A 19,625-nucleotide genomic window follows, 5' to 3' on the forward strand; every position below is an offset into this window, starting at 1 on the left:
CTATACATCTTTAATAAAAATGGAATACTGCTTTCCTCACTACATGCCAGTATTATTTGAAGAAAACTCTGGGAATTGTGGATGTCATTCTTGCTTCTCACATGTGGACCATGATAAATAGCAGAGGCACAGCCTTCAATCTAGTTAAAAATGGAAACTATTTACCCCCAGTGAAGTTGACTGAAATAGATCCTACAGTTGAACAATATCCCAAGAGGCAAATTCACTTCTAAGAAACAATAAACAAGGCTACAGCACAATGTAGTTAAATCTGGACTTCTTTTCCTTGTGTTTATACTATCTACTTTTATGAAGCCATTAGTTCATCAATAAACACATGACATGGATTCAGGCTATCAGGGAGCCTTTCATTTAGCGGCATCATAATTCAATAGAAAACAAATGTCAGAAAGGTTATTTTAGAAACACTTTATAAGTGGCAGAGGACTGAATATAAGCCTCTGTCTATGGCTGTATATCTACAGATTTATTTTATTGTTCCGCAGTATTTGGGTTGTATTCCATTCTTTGTACTGACACTTCATAGTTTGAAAAAGATTGTTTCTTAACCCTAAAAAATAAGGATAACAAACATAGAGCCACTTAATCATTATGATCAATGCCAGACAAAAATAATTTGCCTATAATAGAAATAGATAATGCTAATTTGCCTATAATAGAAATAGATAAAGCTTATTGAGAGAAGAAAACAAACATAACAAACAATCAAACAAACAAACCTGTAGAATAGCTAGTTAGAAAGATGCAAGTGCACTTTTATCCTGTGCTGCTACTACTTGTTAGATAACAGATTATGAAAAACCACTTATAAAGTTCTCTAATTTTGATTAGAGCAAATATTAAATTTTGAAAGTCCATATGCTTCACCGGATATGAAATGATAATATTTCCATAGGTAAAATTTTAAAAATTCTATATTAATTAAATTAAAAAAATAAATTTTATATTAATTACACTTTATTCACTTTGTATCCTAACTGTAGTCCCATCTCTCATTCCATCGCTACCCCACCCCCCTCCCTCATATCCTCCCATGCCCCTTTCCAAGTCTGCTCATAAGGGAAGTTCATCTCCCCTTCCCTCTGACCCTAGCCTATCAGGTCTCATCAGGAATGGCTGTATTGTCTTCCTCTTTGGCCTGGTAAGGCTGCTCCCCCTCAGGGGGAAGTGAACAAATACAATCTCTACTTTCTAACAATGAATTCTGATTTAATTATAATCTATTGTTACAAATTAATTTTCTTGTAAATAATTCGAACCTACATTCCTTAAAAAACAGTATTTAGTAGTATTTTTTTTCGTTATCTTGAATGTACTTCTTAAATGACAGTAGTTATCTTAATAAAGAAAAATTGTACTGAAATCCAAAATATGGTGGGGCAATCTGGCCACTGATTCTATAGCATCTGTATGTCTGTCTCTTCTTCTCCAGTGCCTGTATCTCCTCTACAGGCCCCAGGCTAAGTTTTTTAAGTGGGTTTTGGGAATTGAATTCAGACTCTCATGCTTTGTGGCAGGTCAAGTCACAGAAACTCACCTATCTCACATTACATTCATTATTTTAGTTAGTTGTACATTTTACATAAATTGAATGTAGTCATTCTTTCAAACGGTTATGGTCTGAGCATCAGTGGGCAGCTTCATTTCCTGTTTTTTGTCTGTAACACTCAGGAGGCCCAGTTTTTCACTTTTTCAATATAACATTAATTAAGTCCATTTTGAGTCATATTTATGATTTTTATTCAAATCAGTTCCTAAGTACTAACCTGACATATAGCTTAACTCCTAATTTTATCCCATGTAGTACATAGGGCCAAACAAGTTTAAGAACTTACCAAACAAACTGTCCATTACACATTTTATTGGTTTATCCTTCCTGTAATTTTTAAAAGCTACTTAATGTGCTTAACCTTGTCATAGTTACAAGGGAACATAAATATATCCATTTCAAGTTGCTCACTGTGTAGTAAAGGTGCTGAACCACGGGTAAATAAAAACATAGTCCAATGTACAGTGAGATGCCGTTTATAGGACCGCTTCCGGCGGAGAGTTAGTCCTTTGGTAAATGTGTGAAATCTCCATAAGGTTGGGCTCTGATGGGGAACATCCAAGTGAAAAAAAAATATATAGGGACTTTTTTCTTTGCAGCTTGCCCTATGAAGCTGGCATTCTAATAGGGTTCGGGGTATTTTCTTTCATTCATCTACTGCATATCATGGAGTGCCAGCCTTTTGCCATGCAGTCATTCAGGCTTAAAGAAAGAGTGAAGATGAATGACTATGATGCAATGGAGAAGGTCACAGTAAATTAAAATTGGAGGGCAAGTGAAAATAGAGTGATGCATTCCAAAACTGAATAAAGTGGCATAAAAGAGCAAAATAACTACATGGAATTCCTGCAGATAATGTATGGGCACATGGAAATTCAGCAGAGTTTCATCAGGTTAAGTGTACTTTGTAATTAAGTTGCTTGCTTTTTGGTACTGAAACATACCGGAAAAGCACTATTTGGTAAAGTCTGGTGGCAACAGGCGAGCAGACTTTGTTGTGAAATTGCCAGAGCTAGGAAGAATATCTTGAAGGCTTTTGTAATAATATTAATTAACATATATATATGTATATATATACATATGTCTCTAGAAATGATCTAAGTCCTTATAGCTGAACACATCACATTGTTCAGACACAGGACTCATAGAAATAATTCTTGATTTGACTCAAAAGCAGCCTCCCTTATATTACCTCTGATTCTATTAAAAAGAGTCATGAAAGATGCCAAAGGGAAAAAAAAGCAACAAACTCTTATCCAGCTCTAATGTCTAAAATCCATAGTAATGCAAGATATTCCAAGATATTATGTATGGTAGGATAATCAACAGCCATGAAATTTGGTTTAATACCCATTCACAAGGAATGATTCATCCCTGAATCATGGTGAGGTTATAGGCTCTTGAGTAAAGCCTACTATCACCACTTTCCTAAACCATTATGTTTATAAATACTTATTGTTAGATCTTCATTTAAGTGTACTTCCCTTCCTTAATGAAGCTTCTTTTTTGCTGCAAACAGTTATTGTTAAAGAATTTAGATAGACTGGCTGCATCATCTTCCTCTGTACCCAGGCAAGGCTGCACCCCTCAGGGAGAGGTGATCAGAGAGCCTGCCACTGAGTTGATGCCAGAGACAACCTCTGTTCCCCTTACTAGGACACCCACTTGAAGACTGAGTCTATGGGCTACATCTGAGCAGGGGTTTTTGTTACTGTCCATGCATTGCTCTTGGCTGGGGTATTAGTCTCAGCAGGGCCACCAGCAGGCAGTCCTGATGAAACCTTATAGGATAGGATCAGATAGAAGGTGAATAGTTCCTCTCCTATTGATGGACTAGGGGAGAATTGTAGGGGGAGAATAGTGAGGGGGCCACAGCCGTGATAAAAGTGAATATGTTGTAAAAAATAATAATTAATAAAAAGAGAAAAAAAGAAAAAAATAATTTAGAAAGAGTATAAATGCAAAGGTTGAAAGAACTAATTATGGAAACCTGGGCCCAAGTAATGCATTCACATCTCAACTCTTACATTTATAGACTCAGGGAGCTTCATGGAAGAGGACAGAAGACCTCTTTGTTAGAGAGATAGGACCCAGGACATATGCTGTGAGATTGTCTCTTCCAAGAAAGAGAAAAAAATAAAAGATAAATAAATGAGACACAAAGTCAAGGGGCCGGGAGAAGTGGAAGGATGGGAAGGAGAGGGAAAGGAGTTGGGAGTGAATGAAAACAAGACACATTGTGTGACATTCTCAAAGAATTAATAAAAACATTGTATTACTTAAAAAGAATAATCTTCTAAGGAAAAAAATCAAAACATTTGAAAGATAATGAGAAATGTTTCCAGTACAACAAAGATTTCAGAATGCATTTGTGATCAATTGTCAATTACTTTGAATATGTCCTCTTCCTGGAAACAGAAAGGAAATGAGATTGCCACTTTAAAGCTATTCCAGTATTTTGTTAATTTTGTCAATTGCATTATAGAAGTAAATTTATTTCTGCATTATTTTCCTTAAAAAGTAAAACTATGAAATGTTGTAGCTCAACAGAAATTTCTGTTACTTTCTTGAGGCTAAGCTATTTCCCACTGTTAGGAAAAGAGACTGTGCATGTGATGTGCTCATGAGCATGAAGGAACACACATGTGGCTGTAGGTATGGAAGCCATGGGCAAATTCAGGTGGTATATCCTGAATCAGAGAAACGGGATTTTGGGGGTGTGTGGGGTGGGAGGGTGTAGATACAGAGAACCTCTCACTAAACTGTCTTGCTAGGAAGTCCCCGAGATCCGCTTGTCTCTACCTACTAGGCATGGCATTACAAACTGGCACCACTATGGGACAGATTCTAGATGACTGTTGGAGTCTCAACTTAGGTCCTTATCTTCCCCTGGAGAATAATTTATTGACCAAGTCTTCTTCTCAGCCCAGGGAAATAGTTAACCAAGCAGGTTAGGAGAGTGAGGTGGCTCAGTAGGCAGAGTGTAAATTGTTCCTCATGCAATCATCAATTTGATTTCTGAAACTAATGTTAAAACAAGCATAGTGGTTTGCTCTTGGAACTGTGTGAGTGCAGAGGAAGACAGGAAGATCTTAGGGGCTCACTGACCACCCTGTCTGGCCCACGTTCTGTGTTCGAAGTCAGTAGGACAGTCTTTTCAAAATAAAAACAAACAAGAAAAAAGGAGTGAATGTTTCCTGAGAAACAACATCTGAGGTTGACCTCAGGTCTTCAAATTCACGTGTGTGTGTGTGTCTATAATATATCCAAATTCATAAAGATATTATAGAAGGAATGTAAATGGGTCCTTAATCCTTTGTCATCTGCAGTGATAGTGTAGAGAGGAGGTTCACAATGACACCATCTATAGGGGTGCTACTCCAGACTCCCCAGTTCAGCTTCAATCAGAAAAATCACAAGACATAGTCGCACTTATGTCTCATTATCTGTGTGCTGCAGGTTGAGAATAATTGTTGAATAAATTAGCATCAGATCAGAGAGCATGAAATTAAGGACACAAATAAAGTGAGTCACAAAACAGTAAATTGAAAACAAGTTGAAGACTTCCTAAGTTGAACATCAAGGGCTGCATTTAAAAAAAAAAAAAAAGGAAATACAGTTTCAGCTCACACAGATCATGAAGTTGAAACCGAAGATATATTTTCAGCTTTTATATTTGCTTTCCTTATACGTAGCCTTCCTTTCGGTAGCAACATCAAGGAGAATATTTCATTAAGAGAATGAAAACAGGAAAGTATCTTCTCTGCAGTGTCATTTTTCAGAATAAAACCCACATAATCTGCCTATGATCATTTGTTGATTTTGGCATAAGGTCCTAATAAGTGCATGAAAATATATGAGAAATTTGCCTGTGTTATTAGAGGAAGCTTTCTCAATTAAAGCCTAGGCTCACCACTAAAAATAAATAAATAAATAAATAACCAAAAATGAAAAGCTTAATCTATTTTTTTGTTGCTTAACTGAATACAATTTTGTTTTTTGTTTTGTTTTCTGGCAGCGAAATTATGGTAAATGAATACACTTTTTTCATTGAAAATTACATTAAAAATGTAGTTTTAATTTTAATTTTATTAATTACAGTTTATTCAGTATCCCAGCTGCAGGCCCCTCCCCCATTGTCACCTCTCAATCCACCCTCCTTCCCTCTTCTTCACTTATGCCCCTCCCCCAGTCCATGATAGGGGAGGTCCTCCTCCCCTTCCATCTGACTCCAGTCCACCAGGTCTCATCAGGACTAGCTTCTATGTCTTCCTCTGTGGACTGGTAAGGCTGTTCCCCCCTCAGGTGCAGGTGATTAAAGAGCCATCCCATGAGTTCATGTCAGAGAAAGTCCCTGTTCCTGTTACGGGAGAACCATCTTGAACACTAAGCTGCCATGGGCTACATCTGTGCAAGGGTTCTAGGTTATCTCCATGCATGGTCCTTGTTTGGAGTATCTGTCTCACAAAAGACTCCTGTACCCAGAATTTTTAATTCTGTTGCTCTCCTTGTGGAGCTCCTGTCCCTCCAGGTCTTTCTATCTCCCTCTTCTTTCATAATATTCCTTGCACTCTGCCCAAAGTTTGGCTATGAGTCTGTGATAGGAATCTCCCCTATTCCCAGCTTTCTCCCTATTTCATTGTCCATCCCATTTACCTTTCTGACTGAGGATTAATCATCTTAACCAGAGTCCTCATTCTTGATTAGCTTCTTTAGGTGTTCAGATTTTAGTATTATTATCCTATATTATATGTCTAATATACACTTATACACTTTTTATAAAATGAAAATGTGGTCATCTTTAAGAAAAATATGCTAACATATATAGAAATAGTACCCTTTGAGAAATTAATACTTTTGTTGGTCAGTTTTTTAATATTTATTTTTTATATTAATTACAGTTTATTTACTTTGTGTCCCAGCTGTAGCCCCCTCTCTCATTCCCTCCCCATCCCATCCTCCCTCCCTCATCTCCTCCCTGCCCCTCTCTAAGTCCACTGATAGGGGAGGTACTCCTCTGCTTCCATCTGACCCTAGCTTATCAGGTCTCATCAGGACTGGCTGCAATGTCCTCCTCTGTGGCCTAGCAAGGCTGCTCCTCCCTGGGGGGGGGGGAAGAAGAAGGTCAAAGATCCTGCCACTGAGCTCATATCAGAGACAGTCCCTGTTCCCTTTACTAGGAAAACCCACTTGGATGCTAAGCTGCCATGCGCTACATCTGAGCAGGGGTTCTATGGGCCTCTGAAAGACTCTACCTAGCAGTGTATCAAAGTAGATGCTGACACTCATAACCAAACCTTGGTCAGAGTGCAGGGAATCATATGAAAGAAGGGAGAATTAGTAAGACCTAGAGAGGAGAGGACCAAATATATCTGGGCACAGGAGTTTTTTTCTGAGACTGATTCTCCAACCAAGGACCTTGCATGGATATAGCCTAGAACGCCTGCTCAGACATAGCCCATGGTTAATTCTTTTAATGTAGAGTTGTGGTATTCGAACATGTGGGCTGTGATTCAAGTGTTGCCACTGACCATCGGAAAACATAGCCATTTATATTGTAATTCATAACAACAGCAAAATTACACTTATGGGTTTGCAACAAAATAATTTTATACTTGGGGGTTTCCACAACATGAGGTGTTTTATTAAAGGGTAGCAACATTTGGGAAGGTTCAGATCCACTGACATAGAAGTAACAATAATTTAAGCCGATACCCAGAATGTATGTCAATAATACGCACAGTGCGAATGTACTTACTTTTAGTTACAACACCTTCCAGATGGATGATGTTTGGATGATCAAACTGCCCCATGATACTTGCTTCACCCAGGAAATCTCTGCGCTGCTTTTCAGTGTAGCCTACTTTAAGAGTTTTGATAGCCACGGGTAGTTCTCTTTTTCCTGGTAGTTTCAAACGTCCACTGCAAACTTCACCAAATTCACCTTGTAATGAAGATATAGAAATACTGTATAAACCCATTTAGAATTCTTATTCTAATGAATGTCTAACAAAACTCTAAACCCATGAAGCATTAAGGTCCAGGAAAAAAAAAAAAGACTATAAACTAAAGGTGAGACCGAATATCCACAGTAGTAGTAACAAAAGTAAATGTGACATTGGGACATATCCTATGCAGATGATCCACAAGCACTTTAGGACTTAATAGTTTCACCCATTTAACATGAACAATCCAAATGATAACATTAATAAAAATTAAAAAAAAACTGACTGTAATTCATTTGTTTTCCTTCTCTCATAGTCTACCAATATCTATAATTGATGAAAAAAAGGGGAGGGAAAAAGGTAAAGTGTAATTCAATTATGTAAACACATGGTCAAGATGAATAGAACAGAACAAATAATTTCTAGTATTACAGATTCATTGTATGTATCCAAAACAATACATGGGCAAAGACTCTTTATTTGGTCATTTGGTCCTTCAATTGAAAAAGCAGGCATTTGCTCATTTAAATATGAGCAACACAGAAGGCTGCACTGAAAGGTGATCAGTTAAAAACAACTTTGAGAGAATGTCAATTACAAGAGGTTATGAATATTCAGCGTGCAAGCAAGACATTGATGTATTATATTCCGCAATACAAACAAAGGTTAAAAGTCAGAGTTTATACATCTTCACACCTGCTCCAATAACTCTCTCAATGGTGATGCATGAAGCTTCAATCTCCTTGGCAAATTCATGGACAGCTTGATTGGGGTCTTCGTAGGTGTGCGGGTCAATGTAGGTTCTTACTCCTGGCAGTTTAACTGCAATGATACGTGCACATTCATGTAATAAAAATGACTGTCCTTAGTTATCAATTCATTAGCACTCTAGTGTGGCTGAAATCTCTAAGTTCCAAAAATGGCTGAGTTGCAGGAACATGCTTTTTCCTGATTTATGACAGCTATGTAAACAATTATTTTACTTTTAGAGCTTAAAATGTCTGTGTTGCTCTATGCAAGAAATGTGCGTATGTTCACATATCTGCGTAAACATGTTTCAAGATACTGTTCGGAGACTGACAATCAGATACATACTAAGAACATGCGATTATTGGAGAGGACAAGAAAACAATGACTCCTTTCTTAGTTTAGTCCATAGGGTAATTTAGATATCATAACAGGTTATTAATTCTTATTTTTAAAGACCACTTAAAACAATTTTAGTGATGCTGAGTGAGAAATGGAAAGAAAAACAGAATTTCTACTTTTCACTTGGTGTCTGTTCATACAGAGCTGTGTATTATCTGAGTCCCAGCTACCAATACTCCCACCAGGATTTCATTTGAAAGATGGATAACAAACACATAGGACTCGAAAATGGGCTCCATGGATTTCAGGGTGTTATGTGTGGTCTTGGTGTTCTGACCAAAGCAAAAAAAAAAAAAAAAAAAAAAATCTGCCTTTATTGATTTTTGAAGTTGAATCATGTTATGTTCAAATGAAAGTGAATTCACTTCAAATACCACAATTAAACTCACTTAAGCATATATTATTGAAATTGGGTTTCATGTGTTTCTTTAAGAATGTGGACCTTTTCAGGTCATTTGAACCATGGCTAGTGACAGAGATATTCTGTTCTCTAGCAAATTCCTATTGCAAGCCTACAAAAAGAAGCAGCTGAGTAACTTTCATTCTATTGAAAGCCTGATGGTATGATGTAATAATAGAATTCTACTCACTCTTCATGGAATTTGAAATCAACCTGGGGTTTTGATTTGTAATGCAATAACATTTTTAGAGTACACAAGCATTTTTATTACAATGATTATAATGGAAATATTTGTTTTAGAACTGAATAAACCACTCAGAGGTTATCCAAGGCCAGGAGCTATAAATTCAGGAAATATTTGTTTTACACATAATGAATTTGGTCAATTATTACAAATCGCCTAGCCTGAACAGCAATTGCAAGAATAACAAAAGTCCCTTGCTTTAATTTTGCACAATTTGCTTACTGTGCCCATTATGAAAGTGCATCTTTTCCTCTTCTGGGTCTTGCTTTGCTTTGCTGTAGCCACACCGCCTAGAACAAAGTGACCTGTAGTTAGCTGCATCTAAAAATGGTAAACCCATCACATCACCCCAGGAGCAGCAATTGCCACTGAGTTTTGCAAACCCAGAGCCAATTTCCATACCAGCCATGAGAAAGCAGACCAGCACTCATTTTGGATGGAACTTACTTTCTGAACTGCTGTTTTTCAGCCAGTCATATTCTCTAGATTCTACTGTCTGGAGCCATGGAAGCTTATTTTTAAAGTCCTTTTCTCATACACCCTAACATACCTGGCATCTCCTGTTTTCTTTTTCACTTACTCCTGGCTCATTTGCCACTGACTTTGCCAGCTTTAATTGCTCAGCATTTTCCTCTGGCTCATGGTCTCTTACCTTCATCACCCTCCTGGATTTATTTGCCCCTCCACTTCCTTAAACCCTATTCTAGCTCTTTTCTGTCACTGTTACTTAGAGGATTATATAATTCAAGAGAAATCTGGTTTGCCTCTTACTTCAATCCCCTAAACACTCCTCTCTTGTTTTGCTAAAGCAGCAAATAATTTGCAAGTTTTGAAAACTTCCTTCTTTCTAACATCATCTAAAATTCACGAATGGAATCTTCTCATTTGGTGACTACATATTACTTTTCATCATATTGACTGACTAAAATTCTTAACTGACTATTTTGCCTGGTGCTTCTTTCTTTTTTCTTCATTTATACGTGAATATTTAAAAGATCCCAAGCAAGAAACCCTGGTATTCTTTATTCTGTCCATCCATTTCCTTTCTTTCCTTTAACAGCTTTGGAATAATTTCTTTGAAAGCTTTATTCTCACTTCTTATATATACTGTTTTTATGGATATATTCTAGAGCTATTCAAACTCATTGGATCTAACAGATAACCAACGTATTTAGCTATATATTTTTCAACTGTTTTCATTCCATTTTCTGTGACTAATACCAAAATGACCTTTTGTCCCTTAAATTCTGAACGTTAAACATGTGTTCTTTCCTATGATACATAGGTCAAATCCCAGGGTATATATGATACACATCTCAAACCCTGTCTCATCATCTCTCCCACTTCATCATTAACGGATTTTTATTCATTATTTGAAAGTTTGTACCTTTCAGATAATTCTATAGCCTATCTCCCAAAGCATACCAGCTATTCTTTCTTGTTTCATTTTGGGTTAATTGACAGGGTCTTTCTATGGATTCCTGGCTGTCCTGTAGCTCATTATGTAGTCCAGACTGGCATCTAATTCACAGAGATCCTCCTGCCTCTGCCTCCAGAGAGCTAAGGTTAAACGCATGTGATATCATGCCCTCAGACCCTCAAAGCATACAAGATATTTTTATTTACAAAATATATTATTTATGATATTATTCTATTGAATTACCTTCCTACTGTAGTCATTGATTAATAAATATTGAATGTATCCTGCATCTTTTGATAAAATTTATTTTCATCTTACTACAGATTGTCTAAAATCTCTAAGACAGTTCTGCACGCTTTCATACATTTGAACTTACTGGTTACTTTTTAAGTATATTCTCCATAAGTGTTCAAATACTGATTTGTCTTTTTAAAGTTTGCTTTATGAATTTCCCCTAAACCCAACTACAGGCAGCTTTACTCTCTTATAATGAGATTCTTACACTGTAGTGAAATACATTCATGTTAGGATGACTTTTCTTCAGCACTTTTTTCTATTTGTCAGATATTTAAATGACAGGAAATAATATTCATTCACTTACAAACTTCATCAGTGGGCTAGTATCTGATTCGGAGTTGGCATTCAACATATTTTTACATTGATGAATGAATAAATGAATGACTGGATGATGTTTTGATTGTGCCTACACAATGACAGGTATTTGGAGGATGACTATGCTGATGAACACTGAATTGATGTGTTACATGATTAACCATATAACATTTCACAACCAGAAAATACGAAAATATTTAAATTATTTTCAGTGAAACTCAAAGGAAGTGATTTTACTATTCATAAGATCCCACCACAAAACTGAAATCATTAAATATAAATGTTTCATTTGTTACTGAATTAAAAAATGCAACCAGATTGACTAAGTATTTCATTACAAATTTGGTTGATAATGATTGTTCACTATAGGTGCTGTGTCAAACAGATCTTTACCAAAAGTGCTCTTTGGCTCTTTTATATGGGGATATTAAAAAATATCCATGTATTTTAATATGAAAACAATATAGCTTATGTTTTGTAGTTGTATATGAAAACAAAGATAACAAAATGATAAACACAATACATCTTAATGTCATCTTTGTAAAAAGTACAGATATCAGTATTGTGTTAAGGCACTAAAAATTAAACTATATATTACCCCTAATGTATTTTTCAGAGAACTTAAAGCAATATGATTAAAATACATTGTTTTTAGGAAAGAAGAAAACATATTAGGCGTTTGGTGCATTTTCCAATCTTATTACTAACACTTGATGCATTTTTACTCAGGAGCCCTTAAGACATGAATCACCTCACCACAAAGAGATTGGGAGAAAAAATGTAGAAACAAATATACAAAATTGTACTGAAGTAGAATTCTGTCTATTCCGATAATATGTACTATTTCACTATATTGTTCCTACATTGCCAGGTATTGTGTGTCTTTTTATCTCTAATGCAAGTGACTCTGGAAGCAGTTACTGCTATGCCTCAGCTACAGTGCTCTAAACACAATCACATAAAGTTATCCTGAGATTTGTGTTATCTAAGTAATACTGGCAAAGACTTTGTTGCAGGAATTCTAAGAAAACCTAAAGGGCTCATGCATCCTTATACTTTACATCAGCAAATAAGCATCCACTTTTCATTCTCAAGACTCCCACTTGAAAAGTAAATACATTAATAATAAGATTTCAACACTACATTTTCAATAACCTTTACCATTCAATAAGCCTTATAGACGTTTAAATGATGTGCAGAACTTTCATATGAAAATGGAAGTGGAACTTCAGATCTTATCTGAAAAATCACCTGGGATACTTTTAGTGAGGAGCAGTTAACGTTTTATTACCTGAAGGTGAGAGTCGGGGGGCTCTACAAAGAGGTTGTTTTAGACTGTGACTGTCTCTGGAGCTCTGTAACATGTACACTGTATGTCACATTAACACATTAAATTAAGTTCTGGAACCCCTAAAGCACCATTAAAACAAGCTTCAACAAGACACAGCCGGCGAAAGTGCAGCTGGCAGAGGCGGGCACTCCAATAGCGTTTCAGCCTCATTAAGAAGGCTTTACATGGAAGCATGTTCAATCAAAATCATCTCTACCTACTCCAAATGCATAATTTTAAACAGTTAAACAGTTGGTGACTATGTCACTCTGCTCATGAGCTATTCCTACTATGTTCCCAAAATATTTTTTTCTTGAACAGAGAAGACATTCTTTATTTTCCTTCGCATAACAATTTTGAGGAGCTTTAAGATGATTGTACTAGAAGCATATGTAGTTCTGTTTCTACAGGACCATCTGATCATGTATTCTCATGTTTTTCAAGAAAAGAAAATATTACTCTCCGTAACTGAGGCGAGCTATGAGATGATACCTAAGTATAATTTATATTCATTAATTAATATTAATTAAAACTAAAAGAGATATTTGACACATAAATATAGCCATAACCCTATATGAATTTAAAATTAATATTTTCCTTACAAACTCTAAAAATCAAGGTGATATATCCTTGGTGTTAGTAATGCTGATCTTGAAAATATGATTCCAGTCGTTAGATCAGCAGTTGAACTTTTGAAAATTCATAATCCATGAACAAATAAATACTCATCTATGTACCGATAATGGTATCAGTGAATAATTTATTTGGGGTATAAATTAAATTTCATAATAAATTTGAGATATAAGTGTAAGACACTCCAGAGTACTGAACAATACGCAGAATCTATAAATTTTCAATGGTAGTCTTGTGGCTAATGAGGAAATGATTGATGAATGAAGTAACCAGTAAGAAAGTATAAATCCTGGTTTAACAACAGTATTTTATAAAATCAGACTATCCTACTATCTTTGACTATAATAATACATCGTTTTTTTCAAATTAAGTAATGTTTCATGGAATTTAATAGTTGAAGGAGGAGGAAGGAGAATAGTTTTGAATTCTGATTTCTTTCAGAGATTGAAGATTTGTATATGATTGGCGGTTGGGATATGCACACAGATGTCTCTATTAATCTTCTGTTTTATAGGTTAATTATAATGTGTCTTTGATGAACTTTATGGCAAAACTTTTAAAAACCCAACAGTTTATAGCTGCATTAAAATCTTTATTTTGCTCATAGAAAAGGCAAATAATAGTGTTTTAAAACAAGGTGTCACTAGCAAGGTACAACTGCTTGCTAGCCTGAAGTTTACTATGATAATGAAGCCGGCCTCAAATTCATGAAGAAACACCATGTTCAGATAAAGTATTCTCCTTTACACTGCATTTTTTTGTGTGTCTTTCGTTCACTTTTTTATATGACATAATTATGGTCTTAACCTTTGCATAATATTCAACTTAGGGAATTTTATAGTTTAATCTTAAAAGAGTAAGGCAGAGCTTTAGAGTAAATTATTTGACTTCGCACTTCACAATTCTATCCAATTAATTCAGGTGTTTGGACTCATTCATTTAGTCTCAGCACATGGTAAAGTGAAGTAGGAGAACCTCAATGAGTCCAGGTCTTCTGGGGTACATAATTTATTCCAGGTCAGTCTGCACATCAGAGTGAGATCATTCCAGTGTGTAGAGTTGGGGCATATATGATGAAGAATTTTATACACTTAAACAAAAATGGTTTACTTTAGAGCTCACTTAGCTCTGCCTTATAAAATTTAAAAAAAGCATATGAACCCTAGGTTTAAATTATATCTACTAAACACTGGATAGGTAAATTTTGTTTAATGGGATTATATTTTTCAATACAATGATGGTATGAGTGAGTGTATACAAGTGGGTTATTGGATATTTAGGTTATCTTACTAATGGAATGTTTTGAGTCCCATTCATAGATTTCTCAAGAAATACCAGGAAACCGACATCTCAAGAATTTTATGGATAGGAACATATAAACTACAAATTCATCTCATTGAAACTTGTTAATCATACTTCTCATAAGAAATGTTTCCACATGGAAATATGATCTCCTTCATTGTAGAAATGTCATGATGATTATTATATAAAAAAGGCTTTCCAAGAAAGTGTAGTATACTAGAATCTGCAAGTGTTCTACTAACTTTGTCTTGATATCCTTTTATGATCACTAATAATAGAAAACAGAAGATTTTCATAATTTAAATAAGGTAAAGATGAATTATAGTATGTTCTTACTGCTGAGTTAAAATTTAATTCACTTAGAATTTTAATATGGCAATACATTTTGTAAGGTATGTTGCATGAGGATTAGGTTCCCATTTCCAGAAAGATTTGTACAACTGTTTCAAGAAACGTCTTTTTATTATGGTGAGAAAAAAGGTAGTTATCTTGGAAAGTTAAGATGAGGCTGCATCAAAAATTCATGATCTATTCAGAGAAAAAATTCTTTATTTTATTTTATCTTTTATTATGTATACATGGGTGCATTTTTTTTTTTTTTTTTTTTTTTTTTTTTTTTTGTGGAGAAATATACTCTTGAATGCAGTAGCCTGGAGATTTTAGCAGCATCTCATCTACCAAATACAGGCAATGGTGTGCCACCTACCGTAGGTGCTAGGAATCAAACCCAGTCCCTACACATGAGCAATGTGTACTCTTTATCACTGAGCCCCTTGTTTTCATGTTAGCCCTCACCTTCATATTTTCATTATAAAAGGAAATAAAATCATCTCTAACTTCTCAAATTAAAAATAGTTTTAAATACAAAAGTTAATTTTTTATTGGAGATTTTTATCAACAGAATTGGTATGGTAATTCAAAAACAAAATAAGAAATGAAAACAAGAAAATAACATCTCTAACTTCAAAATGCAAGAGGTCTTTTCTTTTGCCACTGAGGCCACGTGAGGAAGTATTAGAAAATATATAAAAAGTGGCAAATACTGAATAAAGGCGATAATCACACATGGTTTGAATTTAGGATATTAATGAAACACCTACCTCCGAGCTATGATATTTCACAGTTATTTATAAATAAATAAATATTATAAACAATAAATTGTTGTGTCTTATGAGTAAAAAGTATTATTATGCCACATGAACAATTAAATATTGTTTTGTAAAAATAGAATACTTACTTCATTTTGAGAAGTGAGGCAAGGATTACAGTCTAGTCAATACTGATGAAATAAATAGAATGACCAGTGATAAAAGATAGTTCTGAGGATTATGTGGGCAGGCTGTTGTAGGGAGAGGTTTAAAATTAGATATCTAAGTTCCCTTTACATATAGTGGAGAAATAACTTCTGGCAAAGGAAAGAATTTAGTTAAACAAATGAAATTATTTGGAATATTAATGCTCTATTTATAGATATCATGACTAAGCAATATGCTATATTTATAAAAATCATATGAAATCAAGAATCAAAGTAAGGTGAGTTTGCAAATTTCATCCTGGAAATGGTGAAAATAATGTTTTGTGTTTTCCTGGTGAAAAATATTACAGGACAAAAAAAAAAAAAAGCCCTTGAAGCCCTTGAAAATTTTTAAATAGATGAACTTAAGAACCAAGAATTTGGATCAATGTTGTTCATATCTTTATTTCCACAAATAGGTGGAATTTTAATAGGTGGAATTTTAATAGGTGGAATCTTAAATGTAGGTCCAAGTAGATCCCTATATCTCCTCAATCTACAATCTACTTGAATGCATTTTTAAGAACCAGTGTATTTGCAATGAGCAGTTTCAGCATACCTGAATCCCATTATAAGACCACTGTCAACAACATATCTATTCATTAGAATCTTTCAAAAAGGAAAAAAAAAAAAATGAGATTTTGAGACCTAAACTGTCTACCGACTTCTATGTTCATAAGTGAGGATGATGAGAAAGTTCGCGGAAAACTATTCACATAGTAATTGAAAAATCTCAGATGACTACACATAACAAATCAGGTGACATTTTAGGAATTTCAGGTCGTCCATAAATATTCCCATAAATAATTAACACCTATCGAGAGCCTGAGCGCATCACTTTAAGATGAATATCCTTTTCCTCCATCGTAACACAACACATTCACACACACACCAAAAGGTTGGCTTTTCTCCTGCTCTGAACATTATCTGGTAAAAAAAAAAAAAAAAAGTTAAGAAAATATTTTTAACATTGGTTTCCCAATGTGAAGAAGATGACTCTCACCTTCCTTTTTTCCAACCCTAAAACAGAAAAAAAAAAAAAAAGCTTGAAAAAACTGTGTGTATTCGTGTGTGTACACATGTTTGTGTCTGAGTGTGGAAGTGTGTGTGAGTGCACAAGTACATACTTAAGTGAGTATGTGGATATGGGAATGCTAGGACCTAATGTTGGAGTTCCAGAACTAATAATAACCTCTTGATTGAGAAAGGTTTTTCTATTTGCTGCTCCATGTACCAGACTACCTGCTCCAGGACTTCCTGGAATACTTCCGTATCCATCTACCATCTTGCCTAGAATCTCTGAGATTACCACTATGCACTAGCACACTCAGTGTTTCCTGGGACCTTTAACCACTAATCCATCTCTTACATCTGTCTTTGTTGTTGCTTTGCTGAATGTTTCAACCCAATTCTAGCTCTTCTCTCTCTGTCTGAATCATGGACTCTTAGGTGTTTAAGTATATAGCAGACTAAAAAGTTGACAAGGATGTCTACCATCTTCTTTTCTTCTCTAACATATAAATTCTCTAACCAAACATATGTGCAAGGAGAAAACAATTTAGTGACTTTTTTTGTCTGGATGGTTGGTTTGTCTTTTTGTTTTCCATAGCATATCAGTGGCTGGCTCTTTGATCACCTCCTCTTGAGGGGGGAGCAGCCTTGCCAGGCCACAGAGGAAGACAATGCATCCAGTCCTGATGAGACCTGATAAGCCAGGATGAGATGGAAGAGGAGGAGGACCTCCCCTTTCAGTGAACTTGGAGAGGGGCATGGGAAGAGATGAGGGAGGGAGAGTGGGATTGGGAGGAGATGAGGGAGGGAGCTACAGAGGGGATACAAATTGAATAAACTGTAATTTATGAAAATATAAATACATTTTTAAAAAAGTAAAAAAAAAAATAGAGTAATAATGAACAAGATCATTTTATTTATAATCCATCATTTGTGTGACTTTGAGTTCATGTGGTTTGTCACTGAAGCCTCATGCTCAGGAGAATGTCTGTCTTCCACACTGGGAAGAAATCTGAAGTTTAATGTTACTTCAAACCTTTTTCCAAATGAAAAACTTTCAAGAGACTGAGGAAATGGCCCATGGATTGCAACAATCTGTGCTTGTTTTTCTTCCTGACTCACAGGTCACCATTCCATCCCCTCTCACATGTGCAGTTATATACACACAAATTTCAATAATAAAAAAAAATTCTCTAGCAATAGACATAATAATTTAAATTACCATGTAAAAGTAACTTTTATTTCCCAAATGTAGTTGTTGTCTCTGAGGCTTATTGCCTCTGTCTGCTAACCTGGGCCTACTCCTTTTAGCTTCTAGACTCCTTGCAATTTAATCAAGTCCTAAAATCTTTTCAGCCTCTGAGACTTACTGCTGAATAAGCTCACCCTTTCTGGTCTTTGTTGAACTCTGGCTGGCTTGTTCAAGTATGCTTTTTTGCTCAAACTCCTCTCCTCTCCAGTCCACTGACTGATTCAAACTGGCTTCTCAAAGCTTCTGATTTTTTATCTGCTCCACCTTAACTCTAGCAATCTGTTCTAATCTTCTGGCTCCTTCTCATATTCTAGTTCATTCTGTCTTTACCTCTGACTAGCTTGTTCTGTCTTCAACATGTCTCTGTAAAACTCTCCCAGTGAAACTGCCTCCTTGCTCTCTCTCTGTCTCTCTCTGTCCTCTGTGCTGCTCTTTCTTAAGTTGCTTCTCTATCCTCTCTGTTTTCTTGGGAATTGGACATATCCTATCCCTGACTCATTCTGTCAAATCTTTCTCTGATCTGTCACTTTGCCCCTCAATTTGACATCACTTTCAAACATAGCAGCTTCCTTCTATAAACTAATCTTGTTGTCATTGTTAGAGATTAAAGGTGTACACTAAGGGTATGGAGTGATTCAAGGTGTGTTGTTCCAGCAAGATCAGACAGACCTAGAAGACCTTTGGATGTAATCCCTTTTCAGAGCAGCCACGTTGCTGGAATAAAATTCCTCTTCAGTACCATCTTTGACTCAATGGCTAATACACTTGCTCCACCTCCACAAAAACTGAGTTCATTTCCCAGGACATATTTGGTCACATATGACCACACATAAATCTAGCTCGAATGGATTCAATGCCCTTCTCAGACCTCTATGGGCACCAGAACACACATTAGTAAAGCCAAATTTCATACATATATACAAATATAGCTACATATACATATATATATATATATATATATATATATATATATAGGCTTTAAGAGGGTCCCAATTGCATTTTAAAGTGACTACTCCTCACAATTTTTACTACAAATGAACATAATATACAAATTCAAGAATTGTGACTCTTATCAACAGAAAACTGTTTAGATTATTTGATAATCCACCTCACTTTGATGTTGCAGTCCCTCTAAATGTAAGAATTCTCTTATCCGTCCCATCTTAAAATACTAAAATTGTAAGCCAACTAAACTATATATTTACATTTTCTTTTTTTTTTTTTTGCAAATAGATTCTACTACTGCTATTACTTCAGTGGTATCAAAATAGGAATATCACTTCAAATATCAGAAATAACTCAATTCCATTTACAATGTCATTGCGTTTCCTCATCAATGTTGCATGCATCCATGAATTATGATGATAGAAGACTGGTTACAGTATGGACACCCCATGGTTCTTAGAGACAAAATAGGTGATTTTTACCTGGACAGAAGTAGCACTGTACTTCCACGTGTGATA

General features: G+C 35.4%; 1 protein-coding gene across 10 annotated transcripts in view; it reads right to left on the reverse strand.

Moving 5' to 3' along the window:
* The window catches only part of Epha5 (EPH receptor A5), a 339,138-nt gene that overhangs the window by 34,088 nt on the left and 285,425 nt on the right, over nucleotides 1–19,625 (reverse strand). For all 10 annotated transcript variants that reach the window (XM_060380832.1, XM_060380830.1, XM_060380831.1 and 7 more), the window contains 3 exons: nucleotides 9,531–9,598; nucleotides 8,212–8,337; nucleotides 7,329–7,514 (listed from right to left, as the gene is read on the reverse strand). In XM_060380832.1, the coding sequence (XP_060236815.1) occupies nucleotides 7,329–7,514; nucleotides 8,212–8,337; nucleotides 9,531–9,598 (380 nt within the window). The remainder of the gene's footprint in view (nucleotides 1–7,328; nucleotides 7,515–8,211; nucleotides 8,338–9,530; nucleotides 9,599–19,625) is intronic.

The sequence above is a fragment of the Meriones unguiculatus genome, chromosome 3, assembly GCF_030254825.1.
Source record: "Meriones unguiculatus strain TT.TT164.6M chromosome 3, Bangor_MerUng_6.1, whole genome shotgun sequence".
NCBI lineage: Eukaryota > Metazoa > Chordata > Mammalia > Rodentia > Muridae > Meriones > Meriones unguiculatus.